At 41.5% G+C, this 16,763-nt stretch overlaps 1 protein-coding gene and 1 long non-coding RNA gene across 2 annotated transcripts in view; one reads left to right on the plus strand and one right to left on the minus strand.

Moving 5' to 3' along the window:
• The window catches only part of tbc1d7 (TBC1 domain family, member 7), a 32,954-nt gene extending 32,194 nt beyond the window's left edge, over positions 1 to 760 (plus strand). The window contains exons 6-7 of the mRNA XM_061883761.1: positions 335 to 464; positions 560 to 760. Of these exons, the coding sequence (XP_061739745.1) occupies positions 335 to 464; positions 560 to 646 (217 nt within the window). The 3' untranslated portion in view covers positions 647 to 760. The remainder of the gene's footprint in view (positions 1 to 334; positions 465 to 559) is intronic.
• Positions 1 to 16,763, minus strand: part of LOC133540816 (uncharacterized) — a 322,729-nt gene that overhangs the window by 227,689 nt on the left and 78,277 nt on the right. The gene's annotated exons all lie outside the window — the stretch shown is intronic.

Raw genomic sequence — 16,763 nt, forward strand, 5'->3', positions numbered from 1 at the left:
CTCTTATGTGTGCTTGCCATCTACTGGTCACGCTTACCATTACAGCATGTACCAAATGCAATTGCTTGGAGGTCGGTAAGCAGAACCAGAACTAATCTGTACATAATGTGCACCAAAGGATTTTAAAAAGTGTGCCTTTATGTTTTAAAAATATGGTACCTTTATATTTTTATATATATATATATATATATATAATTTTTTGTTTAAGAGAAACACATCAAAGCCTGATGCTGCAATCACTGAACTTGATTGCAGTTTTTTTTAATGCAGGAGTTCTTTGAAATGCATGGGTGTAAATGTTCTCAAACAAATAGCAGACATTCTATATTTTCAGAGTGTGGGACAAGGTGATCAGTGGCTCCTGTAGGATCTTGGTGTTTGTTGCTCTGGAGATCCTGCTCAGCTATAAAATTATTTTGCTGGGAATCAACCGACCAGAGGGCGTGGTCAAGTTTCTGTGCAATGTAAGTAAATAATTGTGTCTTCAAAAATGAACATTTCATGCATGTTAGCAACATACTGTAGGTCTTTTTGTCCTCACTGTGTGTTTCCGTTGCAGATACCGCAGGAGAACACAGATGCCATCGTGACTAAAGCTATTGACCTATGGCACAAATATTGTGGGACTCCTTTGCATTCCATGTAGCGTGCGAGGAAATCCGGTTGGTGCCGTCCCGTAATTGAAAAGCAATTAACTTGTCTCAGGAGACACTCCCAAATAGACAGTGCATGACTGAATAAAAAAAACTTGTTAAAACAAGGTAGAATATTTTACTTACTTGAACACTGAAAGGAAGTGTTAGGAAGCGTTTGGAAAAAGACAAGCTGGCAAATCTTTCTTTCTTTAAGAAACTACACGGGACGGCGTGGCGCAGTGGGGAGGGTGGCCGTGCGCAACCCGAGCGTCCCTGGTTCAATTCCCACCTAGTACCAACCTCGTCACGTCCGTTGTGTCCTGAGCAAGACACTTCACCCTTGCTCCTGATGGGTGCTGGTTGGCGCCTTGCATGGCAGCTCCCTCCATCAGTGTGTGAATGTGTGTGTGAATGGGTAAATGTGGAAGTAGTGTCAAAGCGCTTTGAGTACCTTGAAGGTAGAAAAGCGCTATACAAGTACAACCCATTTATCATTTATTTATTTACACACATCATTGAAGAGTCACAATAAAAACCCACATACACGTTTTCTTATCAAAAAAAATTGAGATCTCACTTTCTTTATTTACAAGTAGAGTTACTTTCAATCGCGCATATACTCACACACACATACTTCCATAGACCAAAACATCCAATCAGGTCTCAATGAAGTTACAAGTGATGAATGACTAGTAGTAGACTGTAAACAGTGTACACGTAACACAAATATGAAGACAGCACATACATTTGGCAAACTGGTGATGTAACAGCTTAAAACCTTTTAAAACAGTTATTTTTCTCACATTTTAAAAGGGCTTTTAAAATGCTATTGTTACTCACTAGGGCACTATTGAGGTTTTTATATATATATAAATACCCCATACATCTCAAGTTGTATTTAAGGTAAAGCTGCATTCCTCTAGGTCAGGGGTGTCAAACTCAAATACAGAGTGGGCCAAAATTTAAAACTGAACAAAGCCGCGGGCCAAGGTTGAACAAATTAATCTTTTAATAGGGACCCAAACAAGTTTTTCATTGAATATTGAACAAGCAAGGCTTACATAACTTCATAGTGACATGCAAAATTGATTTTAAAATAATAATAATAATTCAAAAATATCAATGGCATATCAAATCAAATTTAGATAAAAATTGAATGCCTCGTTTGTATTTGCAGCCTTCTGAGGTAAATATTAACATTAACTTTTTCCAGAGGCTAATACATTTGAAAATAAAATAATGAATAAATCAATCAATCAATCAATCAATGTTTACTTATATAGCCCTAAATCACTAATCAACCATTCAGGCTTTTTTACTGGTCAGTTAATGTCGGGGCTCAGGTGGGTGGGGTTAGGGGGGCGGGGTTTGTTGGTAGCAAGGAAGGGGTGTATATTGTAGCGGTCCGGAAGAATTAGTGCTGCAAGGGGTTCTGGGTATTTGTTTTGTTGTGTTTATTTTGTGTTACGGTGTGGATGTTCTCCCGAAATGTGTTGGTCATTCTTGTTTAGTGTGGGTTCACAGTGTGGCACATATTTGTAACAGTGTTAAATTTGTTTCTATGGCCACCCTCAGTGTTACCTGTATGCTGTTGATCAAGTATGCCTTGCATTTACTTACATGAGTGTAGAAGCCACATATATTATGTGACTGTTTGTGAGGAGTAAAAACAGACTCAACAGGTTGTAGGGGACGCTAAAGGCAGTGCCCCAATATTGTTGTCCGGGTGGAATTTGGGAGAATGGTTGCACCGGGAGATTTTCGGGAGGGGCACTGAAATTCGAGAGTCCCGGGAAATTGCTGAATGCGGTGTTACAGCGGCACCGCTGTATAACATTGGCGGGCCAGCTCTAATGTTAATTTGATATTGCCTCAAGGGCCAAATGAAATTACACGGGGGCCAGAGTTTGACACCTATGCTCTAGGTCAACATGCTTGGATTCCGCAGCCTCATCCCCCTGCACACCTATACTCTGATTTGACTGATCAAGGGTTAACTGGTCCACTCCAAGCCCCTGCCACTGCTCAAAACTGCATACACATTCCCCGCAACTAGTTGTGTGCTAATAGCTAGTAAACCGTCAATAAGAATTAGAATCAGTTCAATAAATGTTTATAAATTTTGCGTCAATCTACATAGTTTACATTTCTATGAATGTTCTCATTCATCCAGGTCATTAACATCTTGGCATTCAATTTATCGCAACTGGACCGTTTGTTTTGTCTTAGAAGACGCTTTGCCTCTCATCCGATTGTGCTCAGACTTAGATTGGTCAGATCTGCTAGATCTGACCAATCTAAGCCTACTCGAATGAGAGGCAAAACGTCTTCTAAGACAAACCAAACAGTTCAGTTGCGATCGATTGAATGCGCTGAGATACATTGTTTACGAAGTGGGGAGAGAAGAGGAACAGTGACTGTGAGGTAGATGTTTAACTTCGCTAAAAACAAAATTTTATACAATTTATACATCCGAAAAAAACTTTTCCGCTTACTTTTTCAAGAAAAAGCAACATTACTGAGCGCATACTTCCCAACATTGAGACCTCCGAATTCGGGAGATGGGGTTGAGGTGGGCGGGGTTTGGTGGTAGTGGAGGTGTATATTGTAGCGTCCGGGAAAAGTTAGTGTTGCAAAGGATTCTGGGTATTTGTTCTGTTGTGTTTATGTTGCGGATGTTCTCCCGAAATGTGGTTGTCATTCTTGTTTGGTATGGGTTCACAGTGTGGCGCATATTTGTAACAGTGTTAAAGTTGTTTATACGGCAGCCCTCAGTGTGACCTGTATGGCTGTTGACCAAGTATGCCTTGCATTCACTTAGGTGTGTGGAAAAAGGCGTATATATTATGTGACTGGGCCGACGCCCTGTTTGTATGGACGAAAAGCGGACGTGACGACAGGTTGTAGAGCAGGAGTCACCAACCTTTTTGAAACCAAGAGCTACTTCTTGGGTACTGATTAATGCGAAGGGCTACCAGTTTGATACACAATTAAATAAATTGCCAAAAATAGCCAATTTGCTCAATTCACCTTTAATAAATAAATCTATATATATATTAAAAAAATTGTATTTCTGTTTGTCATTCCGTCGTACATTTTTTTTCCTTTTACGGAAGTTTTTTTCTAGAGAATAAATGATGACAAAAACACTTAACTGAACGGTTTAAAAGAGGAGAAAACGTGAAAAAAATGAAAATTAAATTTTGAAACATAGTTTATCTTAAATTTTGGCTCTTTAAAATTCAAAATTCAACTGAAAAAAAATTAAGAGAAAAACTAGCTAATTCGAATCTTTTTGAAAAAATTAAAATAATGTATGGAACATCATTAGTAATTTTTCCTGATTAATATTAATTTTAAAATTTTGATGACATGTGGTAAATAGGTTAAAATCCAATCTGCGCTTTGTTAGAATATACAACAAATTGGACCAAGCTATATTTCTAACAAAGACAAATGATTATTTCTTCTAGATTTTCCAGAACAAAAATTTGGAAAGAAATTCAAAAGACTTTGAAATAATATTTAAATTTGATTTTACAGATTTTAGATTTGCCATAATATTTTTTAATTTATTTTAAGCAAAATAAGTTTGAAGAAATATTCCACAAATATTCTTCGTCGAAAAAACAGAAGTTAAAATGAAGAATTAAATTAAAATATATTTATTATTCTTTACAATAAAAAAAATAAATTTACTTGAACATTGATTTAAATTGTCAGGAAAGAAGAGGAAGGAATTTAAAAGGTAAAAAGGTATATGTGTTTAAAAATCCTAGAATCATTTTTAAGGTTGTATTTTTTTCTCAAATTGTTCTGAAAGTTATAAGAAGCAAAGTAAAAAATAAATGAATTTATTTAAACAAGTGAAGACCGAGTTATTTTCTTGGATTTTCAAATTGTATTTGAGTTTTGTCTCTCTTAGAATTAAAAACGTCCAGCAAAGCGAGACCAGCTTGCTAGTAAATAAATACAATTTAAAAAAATAGAGGCAGGTCACTGGTAAGTGCTGCTATTTGAGTTATTTTTAGAACAGGCCAGCGGGTGACTCATCTGGTCCTTACGGGCTACCTGGTGCTCGCGGGCACCGCGTTGGTGACCCCTGTTGTAGAGGAAGCTAAAGGCATTCCCTGTAAGGCACGCCCCCAATATTGCTGTCCGGGTGGAAATCATGAGAAGTTCGGGAGAATGATTGACCCGGGAGATTTTCGGGAGGGGCACGGAAATTTGAGAGTCTCCCGAAGAACTGGGAGGGTTGGCAAGTATGACTGGACCCTGGAGAGAAATTGGAATGATCTCCGGGAAACCGGGCATAGGCCTATCTACAAAACACACCAATGTCGTGATAATGCCATTTCCACATCATGTAGAACAACAGTATAATATTTTAAAGGCCTACTGAAAAGAGACTTTCTATTTTAAACGGGGATAGCAGGTCCATTCTATGTGTCATACTTGTTAATTTCGCGATATTGCCATATTTTTGCTGAAAGGATTTAGTAGAAAACATCCACGATAAAGTTCGCAACTTTTGGTCGCTAATAAAAAAGCTTTGTCTGTATCGGCATTAGCAGACGATGTGCGCGTGACGTCACTGGTTGTAGCGCTCCTCACATCCTCGCGTTTACGATCATGGCCACCAGCAGCTAGAGCGATTCGGATCGAGAAAGGGACAATTTCCCTATTAATTTCAGCGAGGATGAAAGATTCGTGGATGAGGATAGTGATAGTGAAAGACTAGAAGGGGGAAAAAAAGACGAGGGCAGTGGGAGCGATTCAGATGTTATTAGACACATTTACTAGGATAATTCTGGAAAATCCCTTATCTGCTTATGTGTTACTAGTGTTTTAGTGAGATTATATAGTCATACCTGAAAGTCGGAGGGGTGTGGTGACCGCCATTTTCTCTGAGGGAAGCAAATTGCAAAGGATTCAGCAACACAGATGTCCGGAAGTCTATGTAATTATGCGATTAAAGCAGACTACTTATAGCTTGGATCGGGCTGGAAGAACATGTCTGCTACATTCCGCGACGTTTTCAACAGGATACTTCGCGGAAAATTTAAAATTGCAATTTAGTAAACTAAAAAAGGCCGTATTGGCATGTGTTGCAATGTTAATATTTCATCATTGATATATAAACTATCAGACTGCGTGGTCGATAGTAGTGGGTTTCAGTAGGCCTTTAATCATATGACAGGCGCTTTTTGACATTTGTAAATTTTGTTCTTTAAATATTGAAAATATGTTTTAAGTAGGTAAACCATAACATACTACACGAAAGACATGATTATTGCACTTATATACTTTGGACTAGTCACAGTACAAGGCCAATATAATTATAGACTTTCTCTGTTATCGGTCAATGGACATGTTTGGTGGGAACTGTTTCCAACACCCAAGTTTAGTGTAATACAATGGCAGCAGAGTTTGCTAAATGTAAAACTGAGCTGCATTTTTAAATAAAGGAAACTGCGGTTCTAAATGTTGCCATTGGAAGTCTCAATAGCAATTCTGTTAGGCAAGTAAATTGTTTATGCCAGGGGTGGAGCGTGAGGTACACGGTAAAGTGGGCTGTGGCTCCTCCCCCTCGACCCAAATGTAAAACGAAACCTGCCGTTTTTTCGTCTTCTGCTTCGAACACATCGTGCTTTGGCACTCTCATTTCCACAAAATGTCTCGGTGAAAAAAGACAAATGTAGACGCTGAGTGCAGAGTGCGCCAAGAAAAAATATCCTAATTAGTCACGGAAGTGAATGGGGAAAACACAAATTTTGGTGAGCAAGTTATCTCTCAACATCATCTCTGAGCTATGTGCTCACGCACTGGCATTTAAGATTAGATTAGATTAGATTAGATTAGATAGTACTTTATTTATTTATTCCGTCAGGAGAGTTCCTTCAGGAAAATTAAAATTTTCAGCACAATCCCATTCAAGATCAGACAAACATTACAGGGAGACAGAACAGGATGGCTGACGGGTCTGCCGGCTTCCAGCGCCCCTTACAAAAAAAGGTGAGATACAGGTAAACAAGGGGGGGGGGGGGGGGAGAAAAAAATAGAAGATTAAAATAAAATAAATAAAAAAATCGGTCTTAGCCTGAGCCCGGAAGAGGGGGTGCAGACTGAGGCCAAGGGAAAAAAACAACTCATAGCCATAGTAAACATCCCTCTTACATGTGTGTAAGAGGGAAACATCAAACATCAAAGAACACAGAGGACATTAAAGACATTAAAGCATCAGATACAACCAGACACTTCTACATACAGCTATGAATAAAAAGTAAAAAGTGAAGTGAAGTGAATAATATTTATATAGCGCTTTTTCTCTGGTGACTCAAAGCGCTTTACCTAGTGAAACCCAATATCTGAGTTACATTTAAACCAGTGTGGGTGGCACTGGGGGCTTCACGGTGGTAGAGGGGTTAGTGCGTCTGCCGCACAATACGAAGGTCCTGCAGTCCTGGGTTCAAATCCAGGCTCAGGATCTTTCTGTGTGGAGTTTGCATGTTCTCCCCGTGAATGCGTGGGTTCCCTCCGGGTACTCCGGCTTCCTCCCACTTCCAAAGACATGCACCTGGGGATAGGTTGATTGGCAACACTAAATTGGCCCTAGTGTGTGAATGTGAGTGTGAATGTTGTCTGTCTATCTGTGTTGGCCCTGCGATGAGGTGGCGACTTGTCCAGGGTGTACCCCGCCTTCCGCCCGATTGTAGCTGAGATAGGCGCCAGCGCCCCCCGCCACCCCAAAAGGGAATAAGCGGTAGAAAATGGAGGGATGGATGGATAGCGCTTTTTCTCTAGTTACTCAAAGCGCTTTACATAGTGAAACCCAATATCTGAGTTACATTTAAACCAGTGTGGGTGGCACTGGGAGCAGGTGGGTAAAGTGTCTTGCCCAAAGACACAACAGCAGTGACTAGGATGGCGGAAGCGGGGATCGAACCTGCAACCCTCAAGTTGCTGGCACGGCCGCTCAACCAACCGAGCTATACCGCATCCTGAAATTCCCTGCCACTGCTAAAAGATGCCAGGTTTCAACAGTAAAATCAACAATTAGTAAACCTACCTAAAATACTGCATTAGACAGTGTACTTTGACATAATTCTGTAATAATTATCACTTTTTTGTGAACTGTTACCTAGCAGAAAGTGTGTAGATAAAATATCCACTGCCTGTAGATTGATGCTTACACCAGCTATGAAATTGCCCTTAGCCGTCACATATGTCCATGTCAGTATCAGTTTTGATACATCTCAGCTTTGCCATGAAAACGTTTTTTTGTGTGTACGCAAGCTTTGTACATGATGTACTATATACGATACACTCACCACTATGACCAACGCTGCCTGTCTCGTCTGCCCATTCGTGTGTGAACGGATTTTGCGAAAATAATAATTTTTTAGGTAGCAGCTTAAAGGGTCCCTATCATACAAAACCAACATTATTCAACCTATTGGTACCTGCTGTTGTGCAATAAGCAGAATTAGTCACAAAACAATTAGATTAAATCGTGGAGGCTTTGCGGATATACAAAACCAGTGAAGTTGGCACGTTGTCCATCCATCCATTTTCTACCGCTTAATCCCTTTTTGGGGTCGCGGGGGGCGCTGGCGCTTATCTCAGCTACAATTGGGCGGAAGGCGGGGTACACCCTGGACAAGTCGCCACCTCATCGCAGGGCCAACACAGATAGACAGACAACATTCACACTCACATTCACACACTAGGGTCAATTTAGTGTTGCCAATCAACCTGTTGTGTAAATGGTAAATAAAAACAATACAATGATTTGCAAATCCTTTTCAACTTACATTTAATTGAATAAACTGCAAAGACAAGATACTTTATGTACTTTATTGTTTTCAAATATTGGGTCATTTGGAATTTGATGCCTGCGACACGTTTAAAAATGCTGGCATATGTGGCCAAAAAGTGAGAAAGTTGAGGAATGCCCCTCAAACACTTATTTGGAACATCCCATAGGAGAACAGGCAAATTGGGAACAGGTGGGTGCCATGATTGGGAATAAAAGCAGTTTCCATTAAATGCTCAGTCATTCACAAACAAGGATGGGGTGAAGATCACCACTTTGTGAACAAATGCGTGAGCAAATTGGCGAACAGTTTAAGAACAACATTTCTCAACGAAACGTTGCAAGGAATTTAGGGATTTCACCATCTACGGTCCGTAATATCATCAAACGGTTCAGAGAATCAGTGCTGCAGGTAATCAGCAATGCCCATGACTGTATAAAAAACCGGCATCAGTATGTAAAGGATATCACCACATGGTCCCAGGAACACTTCAGAAAACCACTGTCACTAAATACAGTTTGTCGCTACATCTGCAAGTGCAACTTAAAACTCTACTATAAAAAACCCAAAGCCATTAATCAACAACACCCAGAAACAGCGCAGGCTCTCCTGTGTCCGGTCCCATCTAAGATGGACTGATGCAAAGTGGATAAGTGTTCTGTGGTCTGAAGAGTCCACATTTCAAATGTTTTTTGGAAACAGTGGACGTTGTGTCCTCCAGACCAAAGAGAAAGAAACAAACATTCAGACCTGTATAGGCGCAAAGTTGAAAAGCCAGCATCTGTGATGGTATGGGGGTGTATTAGTGCCCAAGGCATTGGTAACTCACACATCTGTGAAGGCACCTTTAAGGCTGAAAGGTACATACAGGTTTTGGAGCAACAAATCAATAAAGTACTATCTGTCTATCTACAGTATGTTGCCATCCAAGCGACATCTTTTTCATGGACGCCTCTGCTTATTTCAGCAAGACAATGCCAAGCCACATTCTGCACGTGTTACAACAGCGTGGCTTCAAAAATTGGTGGTCTCAGTTCCCAAACGTTTAGTGAGTGGTGTTAAAAGGAAAGGCCATGTAACACAGTGGTAAAAATTCCGCTGTGCCAACTTTTTTCTCAATGTGGTGCTGCCATTAAGTTCTATGTTAATGATTATTTGAAAAAAAAAAAAAAAAAGTTTTCATATTGAACTTAAAAATCTTGTCTTTGCAGTCTATTCGGATGAATATAATTTAAAAACGATTTGCAAAACGTTGTATTCTGTTTTTATTTACGATTTACACAACATGCTAACTTCACTGGTTTTGTATTTATAAAATAATCTTGCCTTCCTATTGACTTCCTCCTGACGGTCCGTGTGGAATGCGTACCATCGGGAACATCTGCAATTTTAAATGATGTGCACACATCCGTATCTTAGACGACAAATTGCCCAAGATTTTGCTGTTATTGCTTGTACTACCCAACTCAGGACACTATTCAAACCTCCAGTCTCATCTGAAAAACAACCTGGCTAACTTTTTTGTTTTGCTACAATTTAATGTTCCTTCAACTGTGAATAATTCACCCAAGAAAAATCCGCGCTGCTTTACAAACAAACTCACAAAAAGATGGATTTTCCGAAAACTACTTTTGATGGCAGGCGGTTAGAAATGTGTGAATGATTTGTTAGCAATGTTAGCTCATGTTGTGTAGCTCGCTTAGCCTTCTACTGTAAGACAATAACACCACGGTCCTACGGCAAAATAAAAAAGGATTTTCCTAGAAAAATGTTGCTTTGGATCAGTGCCTACTGTTTTTGGCAATGGACAAGTCAGTCTGTAATCAGTTTGCGAATTAGCTCGTAGCGTAGCTGATAGCCTTCAGCCTCCATTGATTAAAACTCGGAGCAGCTGTGCTGCAGTTATTTACATGGTATAGACCAGGGGTAGGGAACCTATGGCTCTAGAGCCAGATGTGGCTCTTTTGATGACTGCACCTGGCTCTCAGATCAATCTTAGCTGACATTGTTTAACACGATAAGTAATGGATAATTTTGCTGGTGTCAAAAATAACGTTCAAAATACAAAACATTATGATGCATTTTAATCCATCCATCCGGTTCCTACCGCACCTGTTCAAGAAGTCGCATTAATGGGACGGCGTGGCGCAGTGGGAGAGTGGCCGTGCGCAACCCGAGGGTCCCTGGTTCAATCCCCACCTAGTACCAACCTCGTCACGTCCGTTGTGTCCTGAGCAAGACACTTCACCCTTGCTCCTGATGGGTGCTGGTTGGCGCCTTGCATGGCAGCTCCCTCCCTCAGTGTGTGAATGTGTGTGTGTGAATGGGTAAATGTGGAAGTAGTGTCAAAGTGCTTTGAGTACCTTGAAGGTAGAAAAGCGCTATACAAGTACAACCCATTTATCATTTATTTATTTATAATGGTAAGAAATCTTTTATTTATTGTTGACTTCAGAATAACAATGTTATTAAAAAGAATAAGAGACTTATTATACTCTTAAAAATGTTGGTCTTACTTCAAAATTCACGCATTTAGTTGTATTCAGTCTTTAAAAAATATTATATGACACTCACAGAAATACTTTTTAAAATATTTGGCTTTAATGGCTCTCTCAGCCAAAAAGGTTCCCGACCCCTGGTATAGATGATACATGTCTCACATAATAGATGACGGGTAAAATAAAATAAAAATCCAGCTTCCCTTAAAGTGAATGTTCCTGATGTCAGTTACCCATCACCTTAACACCGGTGTAAGTCTGCTAAATGGAAAAAACTGCACATTTTAAGTTGCGGAATTTTACTGTGATCGGTTTAGTGTCCGAGTCCATGGTTATCGCCCGGAAAAGGGTGGAGTGACATCTCCGGGTTGGGGAGCAGTTTAAGTACCTCGGAGTCTTGTTCACGAGTGAGGGAAGAGTGGATCGTGAGATCGACAGTATCGGTGCGGCGTCTTCAGTAATGCGGACGCTGTATCGATCCGTTGTGGTGAAGAAGGAGCTGAGCCGGAAGGCAAAGCTCTCAATTTACCGGTCGATCTACGTTCCCATCCTCACCTATGGTCATGAGCTTTGGGTTCAAGCGGCCGAAATGAGTTTCCTCCGCCGGGTGACGGGGCTCTCCCTTAGAGATAGGGTGAGAAGCTCTGTCATCAAAGTAAAGCCGCTGCTCCTCCACATCGAGAGGAGCAAGATAGGTGGTTCGGGCATCTGGTCAGGATACCACCCAAATGGCCTCCTAGGAAAGTGTTTCGGGCACGTCCGAACGATAGGAGGCTACGGGGAAGACCCGGAACACGTTGGGAAGACTATGTCTCCCGGCTGGCCTGAGAACACCTCAGGATCCCCTGGGAGGAGCTGGACGAAATGGCTGGGGAGAGGGAAGTCTGGGTTTCCCTGCTTAGGCTGCTGCCCCCGCGACCTGACTTCGGATAAGCGGAAGAAGATGGATGGATGCTCCAGGATACCAGAACCTTTTGGACAATTCCATGGGATGGCACTTCAAGTTCATACGTTCTTACCTCTTAATTGGTTGGGGTATTTTACAAATGGGTAAGGTGCTCACAAGAGCAGATTTTTTTTTATTACACATTTTTGTGTTTGGTGTATAAGTTTGGCTTCTGTTTGTACTGCTGACTGTCTCACCTTAAAACTCATTTGTATACTCTAGCCTTTAAATAGACTCCCTTTTTCGACCAGTTGATCTGCCGTTTCTTTTCTTTTTCTCCTATGTCCCACTCTCCCTTGTGGAGGGAGTCCGGTCCAATCCGGTGGCCATGTACTGCTCGCCTGTGTATCGGCTGGGGACATCTCTGCGCTGCTGATCCGCCTCCGCTTGGGATGTTTTCCTGATGGCACCGCTGTGAACGGGACTCTCGCTGCTGTGTTGGATCCGCTTTGGACTGGACTCTTGTGACTGTGTTGGATCCATTATGGATTGAACTTTCACAGTATCATGTTAGACCCGCTCGACATCCATTGCTTTCCTCCTCTCCAAGGTTCTCATAGTCATCATTGTCACAGACGTCCCACTGGGTGTGAGTTTTCCTTGCCATTATGTGGGCCTACCGAGGATGTCGTAGTGGTTTGTGCAGCCCTTTGAGACACTAGTGATTTAGGGCTATATAAGTAAACATTGATTGATTGATATTGCGCATAGTTAACTTTTTTAGCCTGTTGGTACCGGTTTATATATATTTTGGATCTGTATAAGTCCAGAAAATTTGAAATCAAACCATAGAGTCATGGCGGAGGTATTATAAAACAATATTGCCTTCTTCCAAACCTGCTCCAAACAAGACATTTGGAATTTATGACTCTTGCGTTGGGTAGGTAAGTAAGCGTTTATCTCCAAATATGGTAGAGGTTTTCCCGTATGGCTTTGCGCAAGTCCGCTATTGTCATTCAGTTGTAGTTCGAAATTGTAGTGAAATAAATGAATTTACTCATCATGTTCTACATATGGTGAATGTTTATATTCAACTTGGAGAAAGCGAAACAATAATGGTTGAGCCCATAACAAATTAAGGAGTCTTAGTTGGCCGTTCGTATGTGGACTGTGTTAACTCTCACGAGAAGAAGCAAAAAATTCAGACTTCGGAATGCAAAACTGATAGACATGGAGTCTCTTCTCCAGGATAGAGCTATCTTCACGTCAACATTTAAGTTACAACATACAGAGGTTGATTTCCGGTCACTTACACATGAATTTTTCCTTACATGGTCAGGTTGTACTCTCCTGAATTAACACACACCCAGATAGAGGAAGAAGGAATATAAGACTGTGGTTTGGTTATTCCTAGTTAGGACTGGAGGGTTTAATTTTTTTTGACTTGACCTCTCTGCTGCATGCTCCGCCTCCTGGCCTCCATCTTGGGTAGGACAGGCATATTTCCTAGCCCGCTGTCGGCTCGTCGGCTTCGTCTCTCCACAGGAAGGCTTAATTTTTTTTGACTTGACCTCCTCCAAGAACGCAGCCCTGTGACACTCGCTTGTAATGAAGCAACTTTTTGTTCAGCAAGCGTTTTCCACGTCTCCTTTGACCCAGCCTCACTGCCGTGTTGCCCTTCTGCCCGGGAGAGGGTGACTAGACTAGAAATACACATCAGTCAACAGCTGTGTCTCAATCGGGTGGTGCATTTGTGGAAGGCTGTCCCAATTCAAAATAGCTCCAAGTGCTTTTCGAATCTGTGTCCTTTTTCTCCCATTAGCAACAAGTGTGCATCCGTGTACACTTCACACCCTTTAATATTCCAATATAATTTTCACACAACTCTAAAAAATCATTTTCAAGACGGCACTGCTATGCGTAGCGGAAAGAGCGACTTTAAAATGTATGTACGGTTTTATTTATTGACTTAAAACACCTAAAAGCAGACAAGCGAGGGTGACAGTAGTGACATATATTTGTGTTAAAATGCAAGACCTCTGGCGACTTGTCCAGGGTGTACACCGCCTTCCGCCCGATTGTAGCTCAGATAGGCACCAGCGCCCCCCACGACCCCAAAAGGGACAAGCGGTAGAAAATGGATGGATGGATGGATGCAAGACCTCGACTATCATAATGTTGAGCAACCTCCAGGCCCTTTGCTCCTCTCTTTACCCCAAAAAAGAGCCATATATCGGACCATTGCAGATGGCTCCAAGCCTGGAGCTTTTTTTCAACGTTTTGTAAGAAAAAGTTTTCCATCTTTTTATTAACTTTGTTTAGACTGCAAGACGTTGACGAATTATGTCGTATTAGTCCTGAGCATGACGTTAAAGGCCTACTGAAATGAAGTTTTCTTATTTAAACGGGGATAGCAGGTCCTTTCTATGTGTCATACTTGATAATTTCGCGATATTGCCATATTTTAGCTGAAAGGATTTAGTAGAGAACATCCACGATAAAGTTTGCAACTTTACGCTAATAAAAAAGCCTTGCCTTTACCGAAAGTAGCAGACGATGTGCGCGTGACGTCACGGGTTGTAGAGCTCCTCACATTGTTTATAATGTGAGCCTCCAGCAGCAAGAGCTATTCCGACCGAGAAAGCGACAATTTCCCCATTAATTTGAGCAAAGATGAAAGATTTGTGGATGAGGATATTGAGAGTAAAGGACTAGAAAAAAAAAAAAAAAGGCGGTTGCAGATGTTATCACACACATTTACTATGATAATTCTGGAAAATCCCTGATCTGCCCATTGTGTTAGTGTTTTAGTGGGATTAAATAGTACCTAAAGTCAAAGAGGTGTGGCCATGGGTACGTGTGTTGACTCAGAGTCTCTGAGGCAAGTTACGCTGCTGGAAGCTCCGCTGATGTCACCGGTAAGAGGCGACTTATTACCACAATTTTCTCACCGAAAACTGCTGGCTGACATTTGGTCGGGATCCATGTTCGCTTGACCTCTCTGATCCATAGTAAAGCTTCGCCTTTGGGAATTTTAAACAAGGAAACACCAACTGTGTTTGTGTGGCTAAAGGCTAAAAGCTTCCCACCTTCATCTTTCTTCTTTGACTTCTCCATTATTAATTGAACACATTGCAAAAGATTCAGCAACACAGATGTCCAGAATACTGTGTAATTATGCGATTAAAGCAGACTACTTATAGCTTGGATGGGGCTGGAAAATAATGTCGGCTACAACCCGAGACGTCAAACGACGCGTCATCATTCCGCGACGTTTTCAACAGGACACTTTGCGGGAAATTTAAAATTGCAATTTAGTAAACTAAAAAGGCCGTATTGGCATGTGTTGCAATGTTAATATTTCATCGATATATAAACTATCAGACTGCGTGGTCGGTAGTAGTGGGTTTCAGTAGGCCTTTAAGAGTTGGACAATATCGGAATATCGAATATCAGCAAAAAAGCCATTATTGGAAATCTCTAATTAGAAACAAGAGTTTTCAAATGCTTGTCAACAGATGACACATCTTCATGACAGCCATCTCTCATGATTGGTTGGCTCTCAACTGCAGGAAAATCAGACGCCAACATTTAGCTGTTTCCTCTAAAATAAAATAAAAGACAAAAAGAACACAAAAAAAAAAAATCGACATTCTTCTCTGAAAGTCACCATTATTCAACCTTGCCTGAGCAGCAGATAAGTTACGTAAATGTAAAGGTGGGGACAAGTGAAGTAACCAGGAACCGAGGGCTAGACCGTCCTGGAGGACTCTCGCCATGACCCACACTTTGTCGACCACTCGGGCTGGGTCCATGGAAGGATGCGGCCCCCAAATGGAGACGCAGGTAATGAGTTGCTTTATTTTTCTCTATCCCGCTTGTACATGCACATGTATGCTATATTCCTCAGCTGTTGTCATTTCTAATAAAAATGAGTGTACTTACAGTATATCTATCAGTAGATTGTCAGGGGTACATACTTGCCAACCTTGAGACCTCCGAATTCGGGAGACGGGGGGAGGGGGGGACGAGGTTGGAGTTGGGGGAAGGGGGTTTGGTGGTAGCGGGGGTGTATATCGTAGCATCCCGGAAGAGTTACTGCTGGGTATTTGTTCTGTTGTGTTTCCGGGATACCAAAATGTGTTTGTCATTCTTGTTTGGTGTGGGTTCACAGTGTGGCGCATATTTGTAACAGTGTTAAAGTTGTCTATACGGCCACCCTCAGTGTGACCTGTATGGCTGTTGATCAAGTATGCGTTGCATTCACATGTGTGTGTGTGTGTGTATAAGCCGCACGCTGCTTGAATGTAGGAAAAGCGGACATGACGACAGGTTGTAGAGGACGCTAAAGGCAGTGCCTTTAAGGCATGCACGGGTGGAAACCGGGAGAAATTCGGGAGGGGCACTGAAATTCGTGAGTCTCCCGGGAATATCGGGAAGGTTGGCAAGTATGCAGGGCACTGTTTTGTGTATGCGCGCACTGATCTGAGTTCATGTGTACAAATGGAGAAAGGAGTTTCAGGGGTTGAGTGTAAAAAGAACTGCAGGAGAAATAAAGAGCATCAGCAGGAAGCAACGTTGCAAGTTATTCTTCGGAGATAACTAACACATGGTGTCAGAGGTAAAGCGCGTCGAACCTGGATCATGGCAAAAGTTTATCATTTTGAGAAACTGGACTTTACTCGACTGGAGCGTTGGCCGGAATGGCAGCAGTGGTTTCAAAAGGTACCGCATAGCGACAAGGCTAAACCTGGTGGACGGGGACATGCAGGTTAGCACACTGCTCGATGCATTTGGCAAAGAGGCTGAGCAAGTGTTCAACACTTTTGTGTTTGCGGAGGATGAAGATACTGACGGCTATTAGACTGTTGGAAAAATTAAACACCTACTTTATTCCTAGACTGAACGTTATTCACCAGAGGGCTCG

Source organism: Nerophis ophidion, linkage group LG22 (genome assembly GCF_033978795.1).
Source record: "Nerophis ophidion isolate RoL-2023_Sa linkage group LG22, RoL_Noph_v1.0, whole genome shotgun sequence".
NCBI classification, from domain to species: Eukaryota; Metazoa; Chordata; class Actinopteri; order Syngnathiformes; family Syngnathidae; genus Nerophis; species Nerophis ophidion.